This window comes from Oenanthe melanoleuca, chromosome 6 (genome assembly GCF_029582105.1).
Source record: "Oenanthe melanoleuca isolate GR-GAL-2019-014 chromosome 6, OMel1.0, whole genome shotgun sequence".
NCBI classification, from domain to species: Eukaryota; Metazoa; Chordata; class Aves; order Passeriformes; family Muscicapidae; genus Oenanthe; species Oenanthe melanoleuca.
Window position 1 is genome coordinate 24131605 of NC_079340.1, and position 26212 is coordinate 24157816.

Consider the following 26212-nt stretch of genomic DNA (forward strand, 5'->3'; position numbering starts at 1 on the left):
AATTAACTGCCTCAGGCTTTGGATACTGCTCAAACAGCCCTTTCCAATCATCTTTCTAAAATTCATCTGTGGTCCAGCTCTGATGTGGCTGCTGCATCTCTGTGGTCAAAAATACTGCCTGTTCAAGAAATGTTAATATTCAGTGTGAGGACATGTGGTTTATCTTCCCAGTCACACTTGACCATCCATCACAGCAGTGCCACAGGACACATCACTAGGTTGTGAACCCTTCCAATCTGAACATGGACCTGCCTCTAACTGGCAAATCCATTTACCCAAATCAAATGCAATGCAGAATCTCCTGTGCTCAAATGATATAGTTTTCCCATTAAGGACTTTAATTTGGCTATTACAAGCATTGAAGTTTTTCAGTTCTGTTATCTACCTCCTTAGCTGGCAATCAATCCTTGTTTTGTTAAGCCAGAATTTATATCAGATGAAATTTATTTGAAATCCTGATCCTTAACAAAATCCTTGTTTTTTTAAGCCAGAATTTATATCAGATGAAATTTATTTGATCAAATATGCTTGATCAAAATGCTGCCTGATATTTAGTTTTCTGTGATCTAGTGAAAAAGCATAGTAGTTATTTCTCAAAGCATATTTTTTCTCTGAAGGACCAAATTTGCTCACAGTTGGAGAAAAGGAGCTTGCATATGTTTTGATTGTGAGAAGATTAGAAAATAATTACATGGAGAATGCTGTTTGTGGTATTGAGCAGAGTGTATATGAAGCAAACATGTCTGAAACTCAGTGTGGAATTGCATGGAAATTTGGTTACATTACAACTGTGTCATTTCTTAACCAAACAGACTCAAAAAATCATTAAATTGAAAATTTGGTTTCTAAGAAGAGTCATATCATCTTTGGGATTTAACTAATGAGCAGGTTGATTTCTAACTTACCTAAAAATTTAGACCTCGTTCTGAATTTTAGAAAATAGGGATTAGGAGCAATTTACTTTTCAATAGAGGAGATCTGATTCACTCCATAAAAACAAATCATGGCATGACCTTGAATATAGAGTCACTACTGCACCAGAGTCAAGTTGACTGATCTGATTTGTGTCTCATTCTATTTGATACTAGGAACTCACATGTCACCTGCTTCCTATTAAGCAAAAAAAGCCAGGGGAATGGCCAGCTTTGCTCTATGGCAGTCAAAGTGAGTGTGTTGACAGCTGAAATTCAGAGGCACCAAGTTGTTTGATGGGGTTTGGGAAGACACAACCTGCTTTTGATTCTCAGGAGCCCAGTCTGGTTTAATAGACATTAGCCTCCCCTGGAAGTGAGGGTGATTGATAATTGAATATAATTACTGTGAACAATCCATTCATGTTCTTTAATCTGAGCTGATTTTAATGCTTTATCTAGCAACAGGCTTTCTTCTTTTTCCTCAAAGTTTATACTTTCTTTCTCTCTCTGTCTTCCAGCTGTACAGCTCCATGGACTTTGGAAGAAAGTGGCAGCTCATGCACGAGCGGGTCACTCCAAACAGGTTTTACTGGTGAGTTGGGGCCTGGCTTGGCTTGCTTTGGGTGGGTCATGGAGGGGAGAAGGGCATCTGACTTGAAGGGATTGCTTGCTTTACCTGATCATGAAGTATACCCTTGGTTTTGTTCATCATCAGTGCTATAAATTCAGTCCATAGCATGTATCTTGCAGTGCAATAGTCTCTGTGTTTGTACCTCTTGTCTGATAAAATGTGGTGTCTTTCACAAGAAGTACAAGTCTTTTGATAATTGCAAAACTCCTGCTTCTTTGTTATACACCTGCTTAGAGAACACAGAGGAGCTGCCCAGTGCTTCAGTGACAAACCTGTGACCATTAGGTTTGCTCTTTTTCAGCTCTTCAGAGAGTTACTTTAGCCTAGAGCAGTCTGTGCAGAGCCAGCCACTCTCACCAGTCTCCTTATGCAATCTTGGTGAGAAGGGATGATTCACTCTGCTTTAAATCACTTTCTGAGGAGCCAGTTTCATTATAGTGACTAGTGAAAGCCCAAGAACTGCAGTTTGCTAAAAATCTGCTTTGTGACTCAGTTCCTTCTCATTTCCCAAGTGTCAGCCTCTCAAATTGGAAGAGTGTCTTAAAATCAGATGATGAATCAAATTTAGTTCCTATCTCCAGGCTCAGCCATCTCAGATACCTCTTTTCCAAACTTCTCTGCACCATGTGAAGGCTCAAGAATTGTTTTTTAGAGAGAAAAAGAAAAGTGTAGTTCTTCTGTACTTGCATTTAGGATTTGGGGCTTGAATCAGATTCTTAATGCCAGATGATGGGGTGTGTGTGAATGTGTAGAGGTGCTGATTTACAGAACTTGTGCATAGCAAAAAGAAGTGTCTGTTCCTTAAGACCAAAAAAGATTGTAATATTAAGAAACTGGAGGGTTACATTTTGGGTAGTTAAAAATAAAAAGGACTTGGAAAACTTAAAAACTGACTCCCAATTACAAAGCATGATATATATCTATATATCATCTATATATCTATCTATCTATATATCTATATATCTAATCTAATCTATTTATCTATATCTATCTATATCTATATATCTTAGAGTCAAATTCTCATAGAAATTTTTTCACCTCATTGAAAGCCCCTGGAATCCAGGCACAAAATATCTATGGATTGTATTTTCAGTGTTTCCACACCTTGCAATGGAGATAGACTCCTCATTTTAAATTATCTATATCTTTCTGCAAATCTCTGTAAACATCTTTAGACTCCAATATTTAAAACATGGCTTTTTGGCACCAGGTCTAGAGATTTCCCTTAGTGTGCCTGAAGAATTTGGACAGTGTGAGAAGGTTTTGAACACTGAGAAAATGAAGTTTTAAGGCTCCTAAGTCACACAGACCTGCAAAATATATTAAAGGTCTAGAACCTTGTCTGTCCATGTTACTGTTCCACAATTCCATAATGTAGGAAAAGAAGCTGTTTTTTTCTCCTGGTTCTGGTGGTAGATGGATGATTGACCTAACTATCAAAAATCCTTTGATCTCACTGTTCCTGCTGGGTGCACATGACAAAGGTGAGTGTGGATCCTCTCCAGGTGTATCCTTCTGTAGAGCAGAATATCTGGTTCTTGGAATAATTTTACCCTATCCTTCAAATAACACAAGTGAGCTTAGGGGAGAGGCTTTCTTGGAGGATAAAATGCAAGGGCTAAGCTGACTTGGGAACAAAGAAAGGACAGGGTGTGATGCTGTGCCTTATTTTCTGCTTTCATATAATAATTTCATATAATAATGAGTAATGGAAGTTGCCTGTTTGTCCATTTGACACCCAAATGTGTATTGTTTTCCTCTGTCTTCCTCATTTTGCATTGTCTTTTGGCTGCACTGTTTCTTAGCAGTGCATTGCATGACATCTCTGTTTAAGGTGCCTTTTTCTCTTAGAAAATGTACAAGTCTTCTGTAGTTAAAACTCATAAGACATAGACTTAGAAATCTTTATTCCACTTGGAAACAGCAGAGTCCCATGGAAAATAAGCTTCCCAAGAGAGTGAATTTGGTTTTTCCCAGACTGGGAGGGATTTGAAACAATCCACAGTGCAGGGACCAGAGGTATTGAAATTGTGGAACATAATGGCTCTCCTTAGATGATTTATTTCCCTTTTCCCTTCCTTTCCTTTTAAAGCTGCAAACTGTGATGGCTTGCAAGCTCTGGCTTGTAAGATCTGTACAGAAAAAAAAATGCAAAAAGAACATTTTAGCCTCAGAAATTTGTAGATATGTTTTTATTGTGCTTAAAAAGAGAGAAATGTGGATATAACTGTAAGTTTCAGAGGGATGTGAGCCACTGTTCTGTGAAGCTCATAGAATCATAGAATAGTATAGGTTGGAAAGGACCCTAAAGATCATCTAATTCCAGCTTCCCTGCCAGGGCCAAGGGCACCTTCCACTAGACCAGGTTGCCCAAAGCTCCATCCAGCCTGGCCTTGAGCACTTCAAGAATGGGACATCTGCAACTTCTCTGGGCAACCTGTTCAATTGTCTCATCAGCCTCACAATAAAGAACTTCTTCCCATTACCTATTCTAAATCTACCATCTTTAAATTGAAAGCCACTACTCCTGTCCTATCACTACATGTTCCTGTAAAAACTCCCTCTCTTTAGCTGCTGAAAGGTGCTGTAAGTTCTCCTGGAGCCATGAGGTTCACACAGCTCTCCAGTCTCTCATTCTCTTCCCTCAGGTGTGTCAACTGCAGCTCTCAGCCTGCCTGTGGCAAGCTTGCCTTTCCACATCACCATTGTTCATGTCATCAGTCTATCAAATGCTGCATTATTGAACCTCTGAATTAGAACTTCCATGGAACTCGAAATAGTAATGATAGGGAGATGCCAAAATTAGGTAAGCTGCTCTTTTGTGCTGCTCTGCATTGTTCATGAGCAGAGGCTCAGGTAAGCATCCTTTGTGAAGGGGAAGGTCTCCATCTGATTGGAATGCAGCTGGCTTTATCTGGGGCAGGCTTTGCTGAATGTGTTTGCCTTCAAAACATGACTTTCATCTCTCAGGCTGCTTTGAATGGGCTTGTGAAGGCTATAAACTTCACCCAGTTCATGTGATCAGTCAACCTGACTAGGAGAGGTCTTATTTTTCTCTCTGAGACCTTTCTGAATAGTTATACCTTCCCTGAGAGACCTCACACAAAGAGACCCTAAGAATCAGGATTGCTTCAGAGCTTGTGAGGCTGGGATGTGAATTGGTGTAGCTCTAGCAGGCAGCATCTGTGATGGCTCTCCTCTGGCCAAAAACAAAGCCTTAAGCTCCAATCCTCACTTGTGGCACTGTATCCTGGCTCTTGCTTTCAGCTTCTTTCCTTAGTCATAGTGTTGTTGCTACTCACTGGTTTGTAGTTTTGTGTTCTCATTCCATATGGATGTCACGTGTCCAACTCTTCATGGGACATCTCTCATCAGTTCCTGAGCCCACTCAAAGTTTGTGCATGAGCTGAGATTCACCCCTGGGCCACTCAGAGTTATAAAAAACCCTAGGATTTGAGTTCTCTACTTTGGTAGTAGTGATTCATTTGCTAACTACACCCACTGATGGCAGTGGCAGAGCTTGAACAGAATGTGTTACTTGATGTGTGTACAGGCATCCAGATTTGGCTCCCACGTGCCTTGGCCTCAGATTTTAATAACTTAGGATCCTGTAAGACTGGAAATAGGGAGTTACACTAATGTGATACAGAAATTCCAAGATCACTCAAGATAACTGGAACTAGCATGGGTGCAAAGTTTTTTTTTAAAAACCCGCTCAATATTCTTTCAGAACACATTTCTGCAGCTCCCCCTGGGCCCTGTTCATTTTGAATCACTGTAACTTAGACACCTGTGCTGCCATGTGGAGGATATAAAAAATGAAACCCGTATTTTGTGCCACAGAAACCTTGGGGAAGTTTCCTCCCCTGTAAAACACGAGGCGTGTTCTGCTGACTAAATACTGTTGCTCTTCTGATTAAAATTCGTAGGACTTGAATTGTCCTTAAGTGTTTTTTGCTACCTTTGCCTTTTCCTGGCACAGCACAAGGGGGCTGAGCAGGTGGGCAGGACAGTTTGGCTGCTGGAGCATTCACCAAGCTCTTTGATGGACCCCAGCTTTTCCTGTCAGCTTGGGTGACTCCACCTTGTTACCCTGTAGGTGAGACTGGGGTAGGAGAGCACCTTGATGACTGCAGTGGGTGAAGTAGTCAAATAAGAAGTGTTACAGCAGTAGATTAAGAGCACTAGAGGGTACACAAGAGAATGAAAAGAATGAAAATCTTTTTATCATCTTATAGCTTAATCTTTAAAACAGGGTTTCTCAAGGGGACCTGTGTTTTCTGTCCAATCAGCTAAACAGCTGTGAATATCCCCATCCATCTATCTTTGGAGTCCCTACCTGTGTTTGCTGAGTAGACACAAGGATCACCATCCTGAGCAGAGGACAGCACTATATTCCTTTGGACATCAATGCCCTTTCTTAGGGTCTCCCCAGGTTTTCTTTTTTGGAGAGCATATTCCTGTTTCCTGCCTTCCATCATCACTGAGGAATATGAAGTGGTGGATGTGGAACCATTTTCCTTGTTTGTTTTTTTTGTTTTGTTTTGTTTTGTTTTCATGTTTGTTTTCTTGATTTTGCCTGTTACAGTTAGGCATTTCCTTTATTTCCTTTATTTCTCTCATTTATTTTTTTTTCTAGTGCTCTCTGGGACTGTGGCTGATTCTCTCAAAGCCTGGGAGCAGGAAAGTGGGGAATACCCATTTGTGTGGAAGGGAGAGATAAAATGCACAGCATTTCTGTGCCTCTGGGGATACTTGGAGCCCTGAAGTCAGTGTGCAGCATGAGTCTAGCCAGTAAGAGCCACTGGAATACACACTAGTGATAAAAGTTGGACAGAAAACACCAACAAGGCAGGAAATGAGAGACTGGGGGGAGGAAATAGGACATGCACTAATGTGGCTTCAAGGAGCAGCATTTGTATTTGCAAGTAGAAAATGTGTCAAGCAGTTCTCAAATACACTACTGATTCCCTGAACCAGTCTCCCCAGAATTTTATTTTTTCCCCTTCTTTCTTGTGATAATCAACTAGATTTCTGCTTTGGTTTTGGGGATTTTTTGCACCTATGAATGCTAGCCACAATCACTGTGATCTCTGAGGGTTAAAAACTGGGAGAAGGAAACTGAGAGAACAAAAGAGGCTGTGTATCCACTAACTCAGGTTATGCTTTGGAATTAAAGGTTTTCTGTCACCTTTGTTTGAGGAATGAGACTACAGATTTTGTCTTTCAATGACAAGGTTTTCAGTCCTTTTTTGTGATTTTGGATAGGAACAGATAATAAAATGTATCAGCCAGTGTATTTCTTTTTATCTGCAGCCTGAATTTCAGGATGATAGTGAAGGGTGGTTTGGATATCTGAGAGTAGTGTGGCAGAAGTAAAGGGGTTTGCCTCAGTGTTTCTAAAGGTTATTATCTGGGTTTTTATCTGCATTCACACAGATATTTGTGTCTGGTTTTATTTTTTCATTGTTGTGACAGCACTGATATTTCCTAATTCCAGTGCCAGTCTTGGTCCATGCAGACTGTTTCAGCAGGAGTTCCAGGAGTGACCTTTGGATACAGCTGACATTAACTTTACTTGCCTAGTTTGTCAGCAAAGAGATGGTTAGTCAAATATGTGCCTGCCTCTCCTGTAAATCCCACTAATCATTAACTACCAGATGGTGTCATTGCACAGTGCTGGGGAAACATCGCCTGGTTTTTTACAGCCAACTTTAGTGTTAGGAAAACATAGTCTTGTAAATGTCAAATTGACTCTTAAATAATCCTACATTGGAGCTTTTCAGAGTTAAAACCATACCATAGATGGAGCTCTGGATAAAAGGAATGACTCCAGTTTGGCATCTATGGATGACACCTACGAGCATCATCCTATTACTGGAGCCTCCCCTGGGCTGATGACTCACTTGGCTCTGGAAGGGACTTGCTGCCCCGTGGGCAAGAACACCCAGGGAAGGTTTTCCTTCTGGAGAGTAAAGCTAACATAAATCTGCAATGTGTTAGTCAAGCCACCATGATCTAAGCTGAGGATTTCCAAACTCTAGCCTCAAGCTCTGTAATGAGAGTTTAGGAGAGATGAGACATAAATTCTTGGCATGTACTGAAAGATTTCTTTGCAAGGTCACTTTAATTAACTAAAGACCACAACACTATGGTGATAATAAACCTAATTTTATTTTGCTTTTCACTTAAAAATGGTCAAAGTAAAACTGTAAGGGTAGATCTTTTATTTCATTTAGTATGCCTACAATTAATGCCATTGGCACTATAGATATTTAGTGTTTCCAAATGTTAAGTTGTGGGTGACTAACTTGTGATTACACAGTAACTCAGTGACAGAGATATAAATGGAACCTGGATATAGAGGTGGATACTTTTTATTGGCTGAAATAGTATTTATTTTTGTTGAAAAAATTTCAATTCAATAAAGGTATTTTAGAATTCATGGCAACATAATCAAAATGTTTCTCTCAAAAATTAAAGGAAGGAATGAACTGAAATGTTTGACAGTTCTTGGATGGTCTTTTTGAGTAATCTTAAAATTTGAATAAAACTTCATTTGCAATATATGATTTAAAAAAATTAAAGCAGGGAAAGAATGCAATCTGAAATAAAGTGTGTGGTTTTTTTTTTCCCTGAACATAATCCTCTCCTGGTTTTGAACTACAGATTGGTAAGTGCTCTTCCAGGGACACTGTGATAGATTTTATGGATAGCTAAGAGAATAAAAACCTAAATGACCCCAAGAACAGGAAAATCCCTCATTTTCTTTTCTCTGGGAAATGCTGCAGGACTGTTTTATGGAGACTGCAGACACTCCACGAGTTCCATTAGTGCCTATGGTCACTGTAATGTTCAGACTACTATTCCCCTTCCTGAGCACAGTCCATGGTCTTTCTTGAACAAATTTATGAGAGATTGACAGAAATAGTTGGATCTAGGAAAGAATCTTTGTAGAAGGCAGAAAAAACCCATAGTACTATACTGGAGAAGTATCACAGACTGTTTTCTAATTTACCTGAGACAAATATCAAAGATATTTGGGAGTTTGGTGTATGTTTATGCTGACTGATGACTTTATCTCACAAAGAAAATTTGTTAGAACTAATCTCTGGTACTATGAATGTAAGCTCTAAGTCACAGCTGATGGATGCATTAGTATTGTGTGCTGCTCCTCTCCTTACTGCCTGCTTTTCTAGAAAAATAATATTTGACTTTTCTATGAAGTCCTGTGGATGTCCGGCTGCCTAGGCTCAGAGCTTATTAATGAGAAAAAAAATAAAAGAAAAACATACTAAAAACATTCTGGCTAGAAGGATTGCCTGTGATTGTATGATTATGAAGGGAAATAATTTAAAATACTTTAAGTTCTCCTTTAAAACCTGTGAACTACATAATGAGTGAACCCTAAGTAAAGTGCTGCATGATAGTGTCACATTATGTATTCACTTCTGTAATTCTGGATAATATCACAGCAAGGATGAGTCCTTCCAATGAAGGGTATATCCTCTGGAAGGGCAATTTTGGAATAAGTTGTCTTTGAGAGACTTTTGTTTCTAACCACCTTCTTTTTCTCTCTAACCTCTTTTTGCTTGAGCAAAACAATGTATCTTGCAGAAGGAAGCATTCTCCCTCTCCACTAATGTAAATGTGGATAAATACTATTAAGCTTTTAAAATTTGTGATTTTTTTTGGTGATTTTTGTACAATTTGTGATGTTTGCCACATTTATGTCTTTAATGTTCCGTGGCTGGCAATTTTTTTTTTCCTTAAGTCCTGAAAAAAGTAAGGGCTGAAATATTTCTGCTCATTTGGTTTAAATCTAATGCCTACCACTGTATGTCAGCCATCACACTGCAGTTAGTGCTTTCAGCCATCAAAAATCCTTTTGCTCTGGTGTCTCATCTATCAGGTTTCTTTATCTCCCAGGGACCAGTCTCTTCTCTTACCTCTCCCATTGCTAATCTTGGATAATTTTATAACCCCCACCTCTCCCACACTCTCTTTGACTGAGTGTCTGAGACTGAAGCAGATCAACCCCTAGTAAGGAAGACCAGGAATGCTTTAAGGAAGTTTGTTGAGCTTTTCTGCCAATTGGTATTGATCCCTGGAGTGGGTCCCAGTGCTGTGTCTGTCTGAAGAACCCATAGTGGGAGGATCTGTGTTCTTCTCAAGCAAGAAGGTAACAAATAAGAACAAAGCCCATCAAAACAAATAAATCCAAACCCCATCAATCAAAGGCCAGTGTTGGAAGCTGAAATGCTGTACTGCTGACTCATGTGGTCTGCCTGGCCTGAGTTCATCCTGGCTCTCCTGATGCACGTGAACTCAGACACAAATTAATTCCAGCCTGGCAGGAACAGTCCCAGAGTAATTCTTTGTGATACTTTGTAGGAAGCATTGATGAAAGCCAGCCCTCTAATTAATATATTGAATAATGCATCCCTCTGAGGCATATGGGGATCTCCCATACTGTCATAGCTTGGCAAAGCTAATCAAAAGCCAGGCTGCCAGGCTGAAAGAAGCATCATATTTTGTGCATTCTGGCTAGCAAGGAATAGTCTCCCACTTTTTAATTTCTTTTTGTGGGGAATTTGGGTTAGGTTTTGGCCGTTGTTCTATATCATACAAATCTCTCGATTTCTGGGAAAATGAGTGAATTTTCAGTGTGAGAGAGAATCCCTCTTGTTTTCAGATGAGGGAAAGATAAACATTTGGGAATTCTTTTGAAATCACTACTGTTCTGAGAAGTTTTCACATACTCTGATTATGGACATAATTTCCTGTCTATTCACTCAGTGGCAAAACACCTAGAGGCACCAGGAGTGAGCATCTTTTCTGGATCTGTCCTCCCTGTGCCCCAGATCTCATCCCCAATGGCCCACTTGATAGCAAGAAATGCACTTTACAGCTCTTGCTTCTTTACAGCAACTGGGGCTGGAAGCATCCTTGCATTGGAGGAAATTGCAATCTAATAGAGGATTTGTCCTCAGCAAGTACATCAGCACTATCAGAGATCATTTTTACTTGAAACTAGATACCTCAAAATTCTTCAGAGAGATTTTCTCAAAAAGAATCTGAAGGGCCCAGGTAAATTCCAGTTCATTTCCCTGAACTGACTTCAGCTGCTGAACCTTTGGAAATTTGCCTGGCACTAAGCTGAACAAAACCAGTTGTTTTATTTAACAGAAGAAGTTGAGCCCATGCTGTGCAGAAAGAACAGTCTTATCATGGCAAAACAGACAAGATGTTTCTGTATTAATTTAAATGTGAACCATTTGTGTTGCTCAATAACATCCATTAAAGATAAGGAGGTCCGTTTTTATGCCTTCTGCTTGTTGTAAATTAACAAACTCTCTTAAAATGGCAATTCATCAGCAGTTAATATGAGGCAGAATTCATTCTCGGCAAGAGAAGAAAATGAAACTCCCATCCTTTCATTCCCTGGCATTCCCCTGAGTCTCTTCTGTAGAATGAGATGAGTTTAATTTTGCTATTGTTAAACACAGTGAGCATGAAGCTACATCAGAATGTAAGAACAGGAAGGAGCATCTTATTAGCTGCACTACAGGTTCTTTTAAATAATGTTGATTCAATGACTTGTGTCTTCCTGATCATATAGAGAACAAGGATGAAAAGCCAGTGAGTGATGCTGTTTCACTTGCATATTTGTAGTGAGTTAATTGGAATAGGACATAGTGGTTATTGTACCTCTGTAATTATCTTGCAAGATAATAGTTCTTCATTGGGCAGAAGGCAATAAAAATGGGATGCACACACATTCCCATGTTTAATGGAATATCAGGAGCTCTGTAGCTGAGTTTGAGAGAGAAACATACCTGTGTTTACCAGCAAGTACTTAGGAAATAGTAAATAATACCTGTAGACTTCAGAGCTGATTTCAGTAGATCTGGGTTTTCTCACATAGGAAGAAATATTGTTTTTTATTGAAAAAAATAAAGAAAACCAAGCCAAAAACTCTGTCAGGTTTTTGGCCAAAGGGTACAGACAGATTCTTGGGTTTCACTCACAGTATTTTTGGTTTTCAGGCTTTGATTGAAAATCTTTGAGTGAAGGAGACATGTTCCATTACAATATTGATTTTAGGGGCAATCTGTAATAGTGACTCCCTAAAGCCATTTCTAGATCTGCAGTAGTTTCTCCAGAATTCTTTTTTTTTTTTTTTTTTTCCTTTCTACAAATCATTAGATTTGAACAGTGTGCTGGCACTTTGGAAGTTGCCTTGAGGATAGAAACCATCAGAGTATAACTTTTCATTTGGCCTTGTACTTCTCTTTCTTTTTACTGCTCCTCTGTAGCAGCAGATTAAGAACCCAACAAAGAGAAGCTCTTGATTTACCTGCAGCTTGACCATACACCTTTGCCTCTTGACATGACTCCCACTCCCATTGCCCTGAGCATTCTCACTTGATCAGGGCAATGCTTTGGGGGATGAGGATGCTTTGGGGGTGAGGATGCTTTGGGGATGAGGATGCTTTGGGGGTGAGGATGCTTTGGGGATGAGGATGCTTTGGGGGTGAGGATGCTTTGGGGATGAGGATGCTTTGGGGGTGAGGATGCTTTGGGGATGAGGATGCTTTGGGGGTGAGGATGCTCTGGGGATGAGGATGCTTTGGGGGTGAGGATGCTCTGGGGGTGAGGATGCTTTGGGGGTGAGGATGCTCTGGGGATGAGGATGCTCTGGGGGTGAGGATGCTTTGGGGGTGAGGATGCTTTGGGGATGAGGATGCTTTGGGGGTGAGGATGCTCTGGGGATGAGGATGCTTTGGGGGTGAGGATGCTCTGGGGGTGAGGATGCTTTGGGGGTGAGGATGCTCTGGGGATGAGGATGCTCTGGGGATGAGGATGCTTTGGGGGTGAGGATGCTCTGGGGATGAGGATGCTTTGGGGGTGAGGATGCTCTGGGGGTGAGGATGCTTTGGGGATGAGGATGCTTTGGGGGTGAGGATGCTCTGGGGATGAGGATGCTTTGGGGGTGAGGATGCTCTGGGGATGAGGATGCTTTGGGGGTGAGGATGCTCTGGGGGTGAGGATGCTTTGGGGGTGAGGATGCTTTGGGGATGAGGATGCTCTGGGGGTGAGGATGCTTTGGGGATGAGGATGCTCTGGGGATGAGGATGCTTTGGGGATGAGGATGCTCTGGGGGTGAGGATGCTCTGGGGGTGAGGATGCTCTGGGGGTGAGGATGCTTTGGGGATGAGGATGCTCTGGGGATGAGGATGCTTTGGGGGTGAGGATGCTCTGGGGGTGAGGATGCTCTGGGGGTGAGGATGCTCTGGGGGTGAGGATGCTTTGGGGATGAGGATGCTTTGGGGGTGAGGATGCTCTGGGGGTGAGGATGCTTTGGGGATGAGGATGCTTTGGGATGCTGCTGCTGTGGAGAGCTGGGGCTGTGTCTAGTGCTCAGCCCCCTGGGCAACCTTGTCTCCTTGTTGGTTCACCTGTCTCCCTCAGGGCAGAGGACCCACAAAATATCTGTGTTTGCTCTGCTCTCTCCTGCTGCAGTGTTGCTCTTCCACTGACAGGGACCTGCCTGTGACTCTCTCTGTTTTATTCATCTCTCCATTCTGTGAGGATGCTTCTTTGAATGCAAACCTGTCTTGTCATGAGACACCTGGTGATCTGCTGACCTCATGTCACTGTTGCTTTTACAAATCACAGCCATGCAGACTTACTGTTTCTACTGACAGAGCCTGTCTTTAGAGATCTGTCTGCTGCCAGAATCCCTTTTGTTTTCTGCTTCTTTGTCTTTTCCTCCTGTGATGTTGGGACAAATGAGTATCTCACTCTCAGCAGCTAATTGAGGGTGATTTTTTTGGGGGCAAGGAGACACCTTGATGCATTTATGCTCGCTGGTCCAGAACAGAGTAGTTTATTCTACTTTGTATTTCTCCCCCCTTACTTTTCTTCTTCATTCCTTTCTTCCCCTCCTCCTTTTCTGGCTGATGGCTAAAAGTCAAAGAATGAAATGAGCCATTTGTTCTCTTTGGGTTAGTGTCTGAAATGCAGAGAAACAACTGTCACAAAAGGTTTGTGACACAAATCTATTTTTTCATATTGTTTTTCCCCAAAATGCATGAAATGAACCACAAATTCATTTCCAGAATGTTAGATGTTATCCCAGGGTGATTCTTCACAATATCCTGTAACAGGGAATGCAGAGAGTCATTCTTCCTTAATTAATACAATGTACAATGCTCATAGGCATGTGGGGCTCATCAGCAAATCCTATACATACTGTCTGTGCCAAATTTCATACTGGCATCCCCTCTTTGGTCGATTTAAGCTTTATTTTTATCCATATACTGCTGCATTCATTTATTAAATGATGTTCTTGCTCTGAAGCTTTTCAGGGACACTTTATTCTGCCTAGACCTCTGTTAATAGCTGAATCACTGAGCCTTAGCATTTTGGGCATGTCATATTTACAGTTGGAAAATATTTGTACAAATGAGGGCAATTAAACACACAGTGAATTGATAATCCCTATTTTGGTGTAAAACATTTCTTGAATGGGTCATGTTTAAGATATTTCTGCTAGAAAACAAACTCAGAGGAATATGACAAACATTTCCTTTGAGGGAGAGGAATAACTCCAGTGAAATCTTTGCTTACAGGACTTTCAGGCTGAGCTGGTCTTTGAGCATGTAGTTTGCTTTTTTAAAGTGATCTGAAACAGGGCTGATTCATGTTTAATGAAAAAGCAAAGCAATAATCTATAGAAATTCCCCATGTACATGACTTTCAAAGGAGGGTAGTCAAGCACTGGGAAAACATTAATTAAATGGGCTTCATAATATAGTAGGCACTAAACCAATTTCAAGCAAATGAAAAATCTAAATATATACTTCTATTCTTGTTTCCTAAAGGGACTTGAAATTTAGAATACCAAAACTGAAATTGTCCTGCAAAAAAGTGTCCCTTCCAGAAGAAGGCAAAGCAGAGTCAAAGCCTTATGTTGGAACGTGCTTAAAACTTGTCCACCATAAAACTTGCAGACCTCTAAACCCCAGGAAAATCCCCTCTCTCCTCTCTAGAAGTGCCCTCTCCAAAGCAGCACTGTTGGTGTTGGATGCAGATGGGACAGGGAGCTGAAGGTGTGCTGTGCACTCAGGCTTTGAGATGTCTGCAGGACAGCAGCATCTTAAACTTGATGAGCTGATTCTTCATTACTTCCACCATATCCTGATGTTGGTGCTGCTAGGACTTGGCAAAAAAAAAGCTTTTTGCTCAGTTAGGATAAGGGATAAGTTCTCAGGACTGCCTTTTCACAGCCTGGATCAGCTGCACCCCGATGAGTCAGGAGCAGCACATTTCACTCCTCAGCACTGGGGCTGCACCTGGGGCCAGCCAGCAGCCAGGGCAGAGCTGACACACTCCCTGCATGAGCCTCAGTCCCCAGAAGGACCTATTTCCAGGGCACCACTGGGAAATTAGGATGTCACCTGCAGCACATGCCCTGCCTGTGTTGCTGGCCCTTTCAAACATTGACCAGGCTGTGAATAAGGATCTTTGGCCTTCTACATGCAAATTTTTTCAAGTATATTTCACAAGTATGTGATTATATTTGTTGGAGTTTATGGTATAGGTTTGGAAAAAAAATGCCAGAAGACTTTAAAGGACCAAGACCTATTAAATGGATGAGAACTAGACACAGACTTATTTATGCATAAGTTTTGATGTTAGCATAAAAGGAAAAGAAAAAATACTAAATCAACAGCAGCTTTTTGGTTGCTAAATATACTTTAAAGGTATTCCCTGTTAATTTCTGTGATATAGAGAGCCACCTTCTTTTATATACTGAGAAGAGAAATAAATGTTTCTCTGTGCAGCAGAGCCTGCTGCCTTGAATGGACTCTCTGGTGGTTGTAGGCATGGTTGAGCCTAAATGTCAGTTTTCCCCTCAAGGTGAGGATTGATTTAGACCTCTTTCCTCTTCTTGGTCTGGTTTATTCATGAAGGAACTGTGTGGTTCAGGGCCTGTGATCCACTGAGTTTACAGGGAAGGTACAGACTGAGACATTTGGTACTGGTGGGGAGGCAGATGCATGTATGCACATGTGGAAGCACATGCAGATGCCATGAACACCTTAAGTTTCGTTTTCTTTGAGATATCATGCAGAAAACCTCCTTAAAATGAATTGGGATCATTTTAAAAAGGATTGGCTTTGCTGAAAAGAAATTAGCTGAGAATAAACACTTGGCAATTTTTTCCCCTTATCTTGCAAGCTGAGTCTCACAACAATTACTTCTGCCAATGTCCAGAACTATAGCATCACAGAAATTAGCACTGGGAAAGATGTAGAAAGCTCCAGGGACCTAGCTAAGACAGTTCCTCACAGTATCTTCCTGGCCAGCTTTTTCCCAAGCTTCATTTGAAATATGCTGTGTGAGGAGGTTTTGCCCATAACTCTTCAGAGACCTCATCACATCTGAGCACATGCAGCAGCCTCTCCCCCAGCTCAGCCACAGACAATGATGCTGTATTTGTGTCTTTAATAAACACATTCTTTGCCCCAGCAGTTCACCATGTGTATAGCTCATAACTATGGTGGTTTATGGTGAGGTGGCTGTGTGCAGGTTGGGTGCATGTTATGTGCCCAGAGTTCATTCATGTCTGGTGGGGCTGATTTTAGACCAATTAACACATGAATCACCTTGACCACCCAAAGCCAACTGCAGTTATTGGTACCTAGACAAAAGTGATGCAATATCAGATGGAGGAGCAGCCTGTTGGAAAGGCATGTGTCATTTAGCAAGGTGCCAGGTGGAACACTCCAGGTGAGTTGAGTGGGCATTGAATGAATTAGTTCCTGCTTCCATATATCCACACAGGCATGGCCCTTGTGTTGCTTGGATGAGTTAGAAACATGCACTGCTTGCCTGGTATCACACAAAAGTGTTTATTCACTTCTGCAGCAGGATAGAATTAAAATTACAGCAGACTAATTGGCAACACCCACTAATTTAACTGAAGTTTGCCTGCAGCAAGAGGATGAGTTTTCCCCCTTTACATATTATTGCACAGTATATGTGTCTTGTTCCTTGCTGTTTCTGCCCTTATTTACTGCACAACATCCTGCTAGGTAATATCCATCTGTTTCCTTTGGCTCTTTACATGGACACTGGCACTTCCTTCAGTCTGACATCTTAACCTACAAAAATGAGTTTTCAGGTCAGTATCTTGGCAGCCTCAGTTTGTTGTAAAAGTTTTGATTTTGTTTTCAAAGCTGGTGAATGCCACTTTGACTTGTCAAAAACTAGACACACCTTTGACAAAATGCTCAGTCCAGCAGGTTCCAGATCAAGCTTGGAAGGCTGACTCCTGTAGCCTGAATTTTTGCTTTTACCTTGTAAATCCCAAACACAAATGTTGCTCAGTCAGTGATACTCACTCCAACCTCTCAAACTCTTGGGTCCAGGTGATAGAGGAACAGAGCATCTCTTACTCTCAATTGATGGTTTAGGGAGCAAGGATCAACAGAGGCAGTTGCAATTGCTCAGCTGTTTTCATTTAAGATGCTAGAGGAGCCAGATCTCAATGCTCCTTTTCACCTTTAAATGCCTGGTGTCTGCAGAATGGGTAGAAAAAAATGGAAAAATTGTTTATTCCATGGAAAGGCATTAGATTTGGTAGACAAAGTGAGCAGGGGTGTGCAGTGGGCAGGTAACCTAAAGAATGTCTATTTTTCTTTTTTCCTTTCTTCGAATGTGTTGGCATTTTTTTATTTTGAAGTATACCGCACCTTATAGGGAAACATTTTAGGTACAGTTAAAGTCCAGAATATTGTGTTTTCCTTGCCCTTCTGGCTGGCTGTCCCTCCCAGAGATGAAATACTAGCAGGGTGGCCTGGTAAATGTGCATCCATGCACAGTGCTCTTCCCTCAGGGTGGAGATAAGGATCTTGCCAGGATCATGTCCATCCCTCAACTTTCAAGAGCACACAGTTCTCTTCTGAAAAGAAGGAAGGAAAGATCTTGTGAAAATCAAGAGCTACCATGAAAACAAAAAGGAAAAGCAGCAGTAGAAGATTTAAAAAAAAAAGTAACAATGCTTCCTTTTAATGGAATTCAGGGGTAGTTTGAATTCTTAATTGGAAAATTATCCTGTGCCTGCTGCAATTCTGGCTGCAGGCTCCACATTTTGAAAAGTGCTTTTGCAGCAGTTGGGGAACGTGTCAGCAGGAAAAGCTGACCTTTCCTGTCACTGCTGCATCCTCTCAGCATTTTCTCATGCCAGGGGTGATTAATGAATAGGGGTGGTGGAGGATGTTGATTTAGCTCAGTTCCTCACAGTGAGGGTGCCTTTTCTACTCCCTGTGGCCATCCAAGACAGCAGCACACTCAGGTGCATTTTGTGAACCTTGGTTTAAATTTTGCTGTCTAGAGTTTATATGCACAGAGCTGTGTGAGCATGGGTCAGGACCTCAGGCTCCTGAGTGTTAAATACTCTTGTCTTTGTAAGCCTCTGGGCAGGGTTGTTGGCTAGAGCGCCAGGAAAGCCTTTCCCAGCCATCCCACTCTGGGCTACACTTGGTTGTGCAAGTTAGGGAATGCTGACATCTCAACATGCTTTAGTTGCTTAAATAATATTGAGCAGTGCATCCTCCAAATGTTCTTCAGGGATAATGTTTAAGAAGATACAAGGCTGGGAAAGTGTCTCTTCTTGTTTTGTTGCTGCTGCTGCAGGATTGCCAGACCTGAGAGGTTGTTGTTGTGAGTTCTCAAGGCTAGAGAATTACAACAGGATAAAGGGATAAAGGAATGGCTTTAGAGTCTGTGTGTGTTTCTGCAGCTGTACTTCAGGATCTACAATTACATCTTGCTCTTTCCACTGCTGACTTTTTGCATTCTTCATGTAAAGCTCCTCCAGACAAATGACAAGAGACCATTTACTAAAAATACCTGAAATCAGGAGTCAGAGAAATGCAAAACAAAGCTCTGCTCTGTGCCAGTGGGAACAGATGTGAGGTGAGGCATGAAGAAACAGCATTGATTTGGGATCTGTTTTGCCATCAGTCATTGGTATAAGAGAGCAGCTTGGTTTGAGTGAAGGAAGGATGACCAATGCATCACTTTTCAGGCTTGTTATCTGCCTGCAGATTGAGCAGCCTGTCTTGCTTTTGGGTTGCAGAACACTTTGGGAGCTTTTCAACTTGCAGTGTACCATGCAGTGAACAGAGAAGTACTAGGGGTGTGCTGTGTGCTAGTCCTTTTTTGTCATCATTGTTATTCTGAAAAGAACCATTAGGCTTGTCAAAACTAATTAAGGAAACAAGTAGATGGCACTGGAAAGGAACTTCAAGCTCGAATGACATGTTTCAGGAGATCCCTCTTGTTCCCTGGTGCACACTTGAGAGGCATTATGAGTAGATCCACAGAGCTTGTGTATGCAAATGCACATCCATAATGAGTATTCTAGATTTTTTGTTAGGATATACTTAGTTTCTTCTAATTGCAGTCCCTTTCAAAATGAATAGCACTATGGCAGACTGATATCTCTTATTACCTGGGCCAGGAACAGCTTTGCCCCATTGCTGCAGATACAGTGCCCTCTCCATGGGGAGGGAGGGACCCAGAGGATGTCAGGGGCCATCTGACATTGTGGTGTCAGGGTGCAGCAATGGCTCTGAGTAGGAGTCTGGTGCCTGGCTTCCAGAAGGATGGAGGCCAGGAGAGTGCATTTAAGGCTTAATTTAAGTAGGAAACCTGTTGGTAAGGGCTGCAGGGCAAGTCCCTAATGTGTTCCCAACCTTTACCTCAAAGTGCTGGAATTACCACGGTTTCATTAAGCTGTTATGAGTAGATATGATGGTAAGCATGCATCTGTCTCTGTTGGATGTCATAGGCAATGGTGATGCTTACTGAATGGCTGAAATTGCAGCAGTTAGTGCTACTCACTGGAAGAGGCAGAAGACTTCTGCTGTGGACTAGAAAGATTGCTTTCTATATACACTGGGGACTAATACTGCAGCACACTGTAATGCTTTCCACTGGTATTTGAAGAAATTTCTGTGCATCCTAACTGTGTCCATATATTGGGAAGATTTCATCCCAATAATTGTGATCACAGGAGCTCAGGCTCACTCTGGCATCCTTACCAATAACAGACAGCACTTTCCTCCTTGTGGGATCAGCCTGGAACTGATGGCAGCGATTAAGGAGCAGACTGTTCCTCGCTGTGAGTGGAATGATGAAAGCCCTGCCTGTGCTGCTTTGTTTTGTTGTGTTGGTATCTTTTGGCCACAATTCAGAGTGCTGTGAATGGACTTGCTGTCGATGTGGTTCTGTCCTTAACAAGCAGTGCCAGCTTCAGTTACCTACACAGTGGGTCATAATGTGGTTGTTTTGACATTTGCAGCACTGGCTGCTCTTAGCTGAACTCCAGCACATTTATATGTTCACCATTTCTTCAGGTGATGTGTTTTTTGTGGGATTCACAAAAATATATCAGAGCATCTGCATTATTATTATTATTATTATTATTACTATTACTATTATTATTATTTTCAGTTTTCCTGCTGTTGATGCCCCCTAGGATGAAAACAGCAAAAGAATGTGATAAAAATTTTCTCAGAACATTAGGGAATTCTGAACGTTGGCTGGCTCAGAGGAAATCTATTATTTACAATCTACTGTATCAAATTCAACTCCCACCAAATTAGAAACTGAATTTTGTCATTGTCTCTTTTTAATCTAACCCTTTGGTTAACTCAGGAGAAGCAGCACCATAAATCACATGGACATCTATGGATTTTTTTTTTCCCCTGCCAGCCATTGCTAGGACTAAATGTTCATCTCTCAGTGATTCTTATCAGCCAGGACACTAATAATAACATTTCTGTTCTGGGCTTGACTTTCTTTCTTCCAGGAGGAAAAGTATCTTTTTAATGTGCTTTGAAAAATAATTTTAGGGAGTAAGTAACGATGCATGGGAAGGTTTGACTTGGGGTGCTTGGTTCCAGCTAGGGAGATTAAAGAAACTCCTTGTGCCTCTTTCTGTAAGGGCCATGGGTGGCATGGGGTCATGGTGTGAATAATGAATACTTTCTCATCTTCTTAAAATCAGAAATTCACCATATGTGCAATACTGTTTTCCTTTTGAAGATGGGGAAATGGAGATAAAGAATAGCAAGACTGCCCAGCAAACCAGAGGCAAATCAGGAAACTGAGTCTTTCATGTCTCTAACCAGCCAAATAAAACCTCTCTTTCATTTGCTTTCTGAAGGCATGAGGCTGCTGTGCCCTTCTTTTTCCCTTCAGCATTAAAACAGAACTCTTATTTTGCTGGGTCTTGGGACCAGCTGTGTTTGCCACCACAAGAGCAGTAACAGTAGTCCTGGTTTGTAGACCAGGGCTGGGCAGGATCACTCCCCTGTGCCTGGGAAGGTTGGTGTAGGGCCCCTGAGCATGGTCTGTGCAGACATACAAAAGGAGACAAGGCATTAAAACATGGAGACCTACAAACCAGGTGTCCCAAAGTAGGTTTAAACTGGTTTTGCTTTCCCTTACCATCTCTGTGTGATTGCAGCCTTTCAGCTGACTGACTGTCTTCTTTCTGTCTCTCTCCTCTCCCAGGTCAGTGACTGGTTTGGATAAAGAACCTGACCTTGTGCACATGGAAGCCAGGACAGCTGATGGACGTGAGTGCCTGCAGCCCGTGCTAAAAACTGGGCTTTGAGCCAAGAATGGAGTGGGAATGAGCATTCACTTTACCCATTTTACCTCCCCATTTACATTTTAATTGGTGGGGGGGATGTGGGCCATGGGGTTTGATGCAATGTTCTTATCCTGAGCCTGTAGAGGGAAGCCATGGGGTGCAGAGCTCGTGTCTGTGGAGAGGGTGGGCAGAAGCACAGTCTGTTGGGCTAAAAGGCATCTGTTCTGTTCCCTATTTAGCTCTTTATATCAATCATAAAGAGCTGGGCTACCAGCACTGTCCCATGAAACCTCTGTGCATTTCCAGAGGTGCCCAAAACAGCCAAGTGGTACCTGAGAGTTTGAGAAATTTACCTTGAGACAGATTTACCCTCTAGCCAGAACGTCCCTGTGCCCCTTTGCCTTGTATTGAAAGTATTTTTAGTTTTGCTCATAATGTATGAATAGGTGTTCCATAGCAAAACATTACAGACCTTGAAAAGGTGACTGGATCTGAAGCAGAAAATTGGAAAAAAAAAATTCTTAACCTCTCACTGAAATGAATCTAGTCACATTTGCAGTAGAATGGATTCCTATGTAGTCAATCTCCAGCAAAGACAATGGTATTAGAAGAAAGTTGACTTAACTCTCTCCAAAGTGTTTTAGATATTTCTCACAGGAGCTGCAGCATAGTGATGCTCTTGTGTGGAACTTTACTCCAGTGTGAGGAAAAAGGAACAATGGGACAAGTGTCCCATTTCAGTGCAGGGACAGTATAGAAAAACAGCATAGAATTGAGGAGTCAGAGGATTTCTGGAAGAAAAAAAGCCTCATTTTTGTTGGTTGCAAACTTTTCTGTTTTAGTCAAGTGCTGCGTAGGCCAGATGTGTGAACAAGCTCCTGTCTGTCAGAATGGCTTCTCTCAGGTTGTGGATATTCTAATACCTCTCATTGGCCTCCCACTGCTATTTAGTGATGGCAGCTGAATAAATAACCAGGCAATAAAAGCTCAGGGTGACAGCTGTTTGTTGAATATGTGGAAAAAGCAAAACAGGCCGACAGGTGGGTGGACAAGGTAGGGAGGATCTTCAGAGCCTTTGCTGCTGTGTGAACTGTCACAGGTATGATGGGAGAAGTGGTCAAAAGCAAATAAAAAAAAACAAAAAAACAAGCAAGCAAGCAAACAAACTGCTGATGGAGTCTGTTTTCAAACTAAGTTTAAACTTGCTCACCCAGCTATTTGAATATTGGATATGTCAAGGATGTAAATGTTTGAAAGATGTATCCCCAGCTTAAAGACAGCTCTCTTCCTCCAGGTCTTGTTTGCTCAGGGGTTTGCTCTTGGTTCTTGTTTTAATGCATAAATTCAGCATTTTGAGGGTTTCACTGGAAGTCAGGCTTGGCCAGTAGTGTCAGCAAAACAGCCCCACTGCAACCTCCATCTCACATCTGTTGGGCTGGCCCTATTTTGTGTAGAAATTACTCCTCTCCCAGCCCAACACAGCACAAAAGAACAGTGTTGCTCCAATTAGAGGTTCTAAGCCTTGAAACAAATTAGTTTGTCTTACAGAGCAATGACAGCCTCACAGCTCTGGCCTTCCCCAGCGTGATGTTGTACAGCTCTGGGTGCTCAGGAGTGGCACATGGAACTTTTCTCCCAGTTAGTTCTGCAACCAAATTGGGCCTTCATGTGCTCACTGAAATAGCTGAGACACTTACACCTGCTGGAAAATGGGGCCCTGCAGTTGCTTCCTCTTGATCAGAAAGTTTCTAATGACAGTTTTATGCAGAAGGAAGGAAAGGCTTCTCTAATGCCTCTTTTAGGTCAGTCTGATGGCTCAGTCATTTATTGATGCATTAACAGACACGGATTTAAGTATTCCCATGGCTTAGTTCAGGTTAGATAGAAGAATCCATGCCCTCCATGTCACTGGCTACTAGAAAAATACATTATGCTTCTAGATTGGGCATTTTTCTTTCATCTTCTTCTGTTTTCCTCCATGTTTTTAATTTAAAAAAAAAAAAAAAAAAAAAAAAAAGGTAGAGAACAAAAGCAATGGGGAAGGGAAGGAAATGAAGGGAAGTGGTATTTAGGACTAGACCCCTGAATTTGATTATTTTAATTTTTTTCTAAATTTTTTTTTCCTTTTATCAGTAATGGGACTTAAGAACCTATCTAATACCAGTTCAGACACTGGTGTCTAAAAGGGCTGTGAATCTGGGAGCAGGTGTTGGGGCATGCTGGAGTCTCATTCATCCATAAATGAGTCAGGGCTATCAATAAGCTTGTGGATCTGGGAGCTGGCAGTCCTGTTCACCTCTCTGTGTCTGTCCTTCAAGGTACCTTGTGGCATAGTTTTGTCTGTCCAGTCATTAGAAATGGTTGTGTCTGAAAAACCCATCTGCCCCTTTGTCTAGTCTCCTTAAATACTGCAAGATGCTGATAATTCCAGTGCCTATTTTATCTCAAGCTGTTCCCATCTTTTGTAGCAGATGAAGTTTTTCACATTTTTTCGACATCTTGGCAGTCATTGTAGCAGAATAATAATCGAGGCTTGCATTTTTAAATTGTAAAAAAATGTAGGAGCCTTGGGCATTGTGCCTTCTGCCAGGGTGTAGTAGGCAGCAGCAAGGACAGGGCTGGATGCAAGGGAACTATTATGACCACACTGACACAAGCATCCACCAGCATTCCTGGGAAGGATATGTTGAACTCTCTGATGTTCAGTGAGCTAATCTTCACCCCACTCACAGATACAGGGCAATAAACAGGATTTGAATTATAGGAAAAAGAGGGGGAGAAAAGCTAACCAGAAAGATAAAACAGGGTAACTAATTCCTGGAGAGTCTACATATCCTTTTCTTTGGGGGAAAAATTATTGAGCCCAGTGAGTTTTTTATCCCTCCCATGGAAACCTTCACAGTGTTCTGTTTTTAAATCTTGCCTGATACCAGGACCTGATTTAAGCTGAGCCAATCTGCCAATGCATTTTGTTTCTATCATCTTTTCCCTATCAGCCATGCTGGCCAGCCATCCCTGCTTCCAGCTGCCCTATGGATGCTGCCAGGGAGGAGCAGGACTTGCTGTCCTGTGTCTCTCTAGGTCACAGTCACCTGCACACAGGCTGGCCCTTTGCAGCCTTCAGCACAGTGACACAACAGCTGTGACTGTCTCTCTGCTCCCTTCAGGGACCCACATCTTTGGGGAGAGAGCCTCTTGTGCTCCTGCTCCCTGCCAAAGCTGGCATGGCTGGCAGGAAAAGATGAGACTTGATAACTTGGCTTATTTCACCAGTTTGTCCCTTCCAGTTTCAAGAAATTGTTTCCGTTTTGTCACTTCAAAAAGGGTAAAAATACACCCCAGACTCTCAAGATGGAAGACTGTGTTAAATAGCAACGAGGAGGTGGTTCAAGCTCAACTGGAAAAAGGCTGTACATCTGTGCCAGCCATTCCTAATCCTCAGTGAGGTGGGAAGGGTTTGCTGGAGGCATGGATGCTGGGATTTGAGCTGCAGCAAGCCCTCCAGGCTGCTTGATGTCCATATTGCCACATTCACAGAAGCTGAGAAAGTGGCTGGAGTTGCTTATAAGCATGAGAAGTTTTTAATGCTGCCTGGGAAGTAGGAAGCTCTTCTCAGCTCCTTCTGCAGCGGAACATTATAAAAATCCCAAAAGTAACAAAAAATCCAACCCACTAAAAGAACTCTGAAAACTAAAACACCCAAACCCTTTAATTCTGGTGTTGCATGGAATAATATATAAATTGGAAGTAATGCCCAGATAGAAACAACCTCCCTTAGGCAATACACCTAAGCAAGGCTTTGGAGGCATGGCTCAGTCTCATGGCACCTGCCCCTCTGGGTGAATGTCAAAAATAAGGGGTGCAAAATTACCTCATTCTGGAGGAGAGGGACATAATAGCTTGGAAGTTAGGATGGCCTCTTCCCTCTTAATGGAGATTTTTGTTGAGAGACCCTGTACTTTCTATGTGAGAAGATGTGCTCTGTGAATGGCACCCTGTAAGAAACTTGAGCAGGGACTTGAGATTGTTTCTTGCTTTGAGTTGCACACAAATGGGAACTGAACTGGATGCTGCTATACTTTTTACCTGATTTTTTAATGTATTTTAAAGGGAATTATTTTTTATTATCTTTGGGGAAGCAAGAAAAAGGCAAGGCTTGTATCCTACAGCAGACAGGTTTAAAGATATTTTATTTGTGTCTGTGTTTGTTTTGGTTTTTTTTAATAGGTTTGTATTGCAAAATATATGAAAGTAAATAAAACAAGAGACTAAATGGAAAATGGGTAGTGAGCCTCCCCCCTTCTCCACCACCATCTTCTTGTGAATATTAATCAGGTGCCATTCTTCTAGTATATTTGATTGCTGGTGTAACACACTCAAAATGACACATTTCCCAATAGGCAGGAAGCTCGTTGTCATGTCAACACTTGTGATTTATCTGCATTTATTTGTGACAGGTTTTTATTCCTCTTCCCATTCTGTCACTCAGCAGCAGCAAATTATCCCCTTTTTGGAAGGATAAGAATATCCAGGCGACTGTGTGGGAGAACGTACTGGAGGGAATGAGCTTCTAAAAATACAACTCCTGACCTCTCCTCCTTGTTCTGCCTAATTTTAGAGCTACCTCAAAGAGCAAGTCACTGCTGTTGATCTCTTTGGATGGCATGGCAGCACATAAGACCCTCTTGTTTTCTGAGCAGTTGCTTTTATCCACTGCAAGGTTGTCTTGGGTTCCACAGTGAGGAGCTAAATAGCAGCTCTGGGCCAAGTGTGTGTATATCAGTTGATGAAGAACTTTAATTTATGCCAGCTGAAAGTCTGACCTCTCTGCTGCTGCTGCTGGAATTTTGTGCTGGGAGAAAGCTGAGCTCTGATACTCTGGTTATTGGCACTGTCTTTAGGTCAGGTGTTTTTCACCATACACTTTAATCACTGGCCAGTACTCTGAGCTGGCACCAGCAACATTTTCTGCTGCTTTAGCATCCT

At 41.9% G+C, this 26212-nt stretch overlaps 1 protein-coding gene across 1 annotated transcript in view; it reads left to right on the forward strand.

The window, feature by feature from the left end:
- SORCS3 (sortilin related VPS10 domain containing receptor 3) overlaps positions 1 to 26212 on the forward strand; it is a 260476-nt gene that overhangs the window by 165363 nt on the left and 68901 nt on the right. Inside the window, exons 5-6 of the mRNA XM_056494921.1 lie at positions 1433 to 1506; positions 21145 to 21209. Of these exons, the coding sequence (XP_056350896.1) occupies positions 1433 to 1506; positions 21145 to 21209 (139 nt within the window). The remainder of the gene's footprint in view (positions 1 to 1432; positions 1507 to 21144; positions 21210 to 26212) is intronic.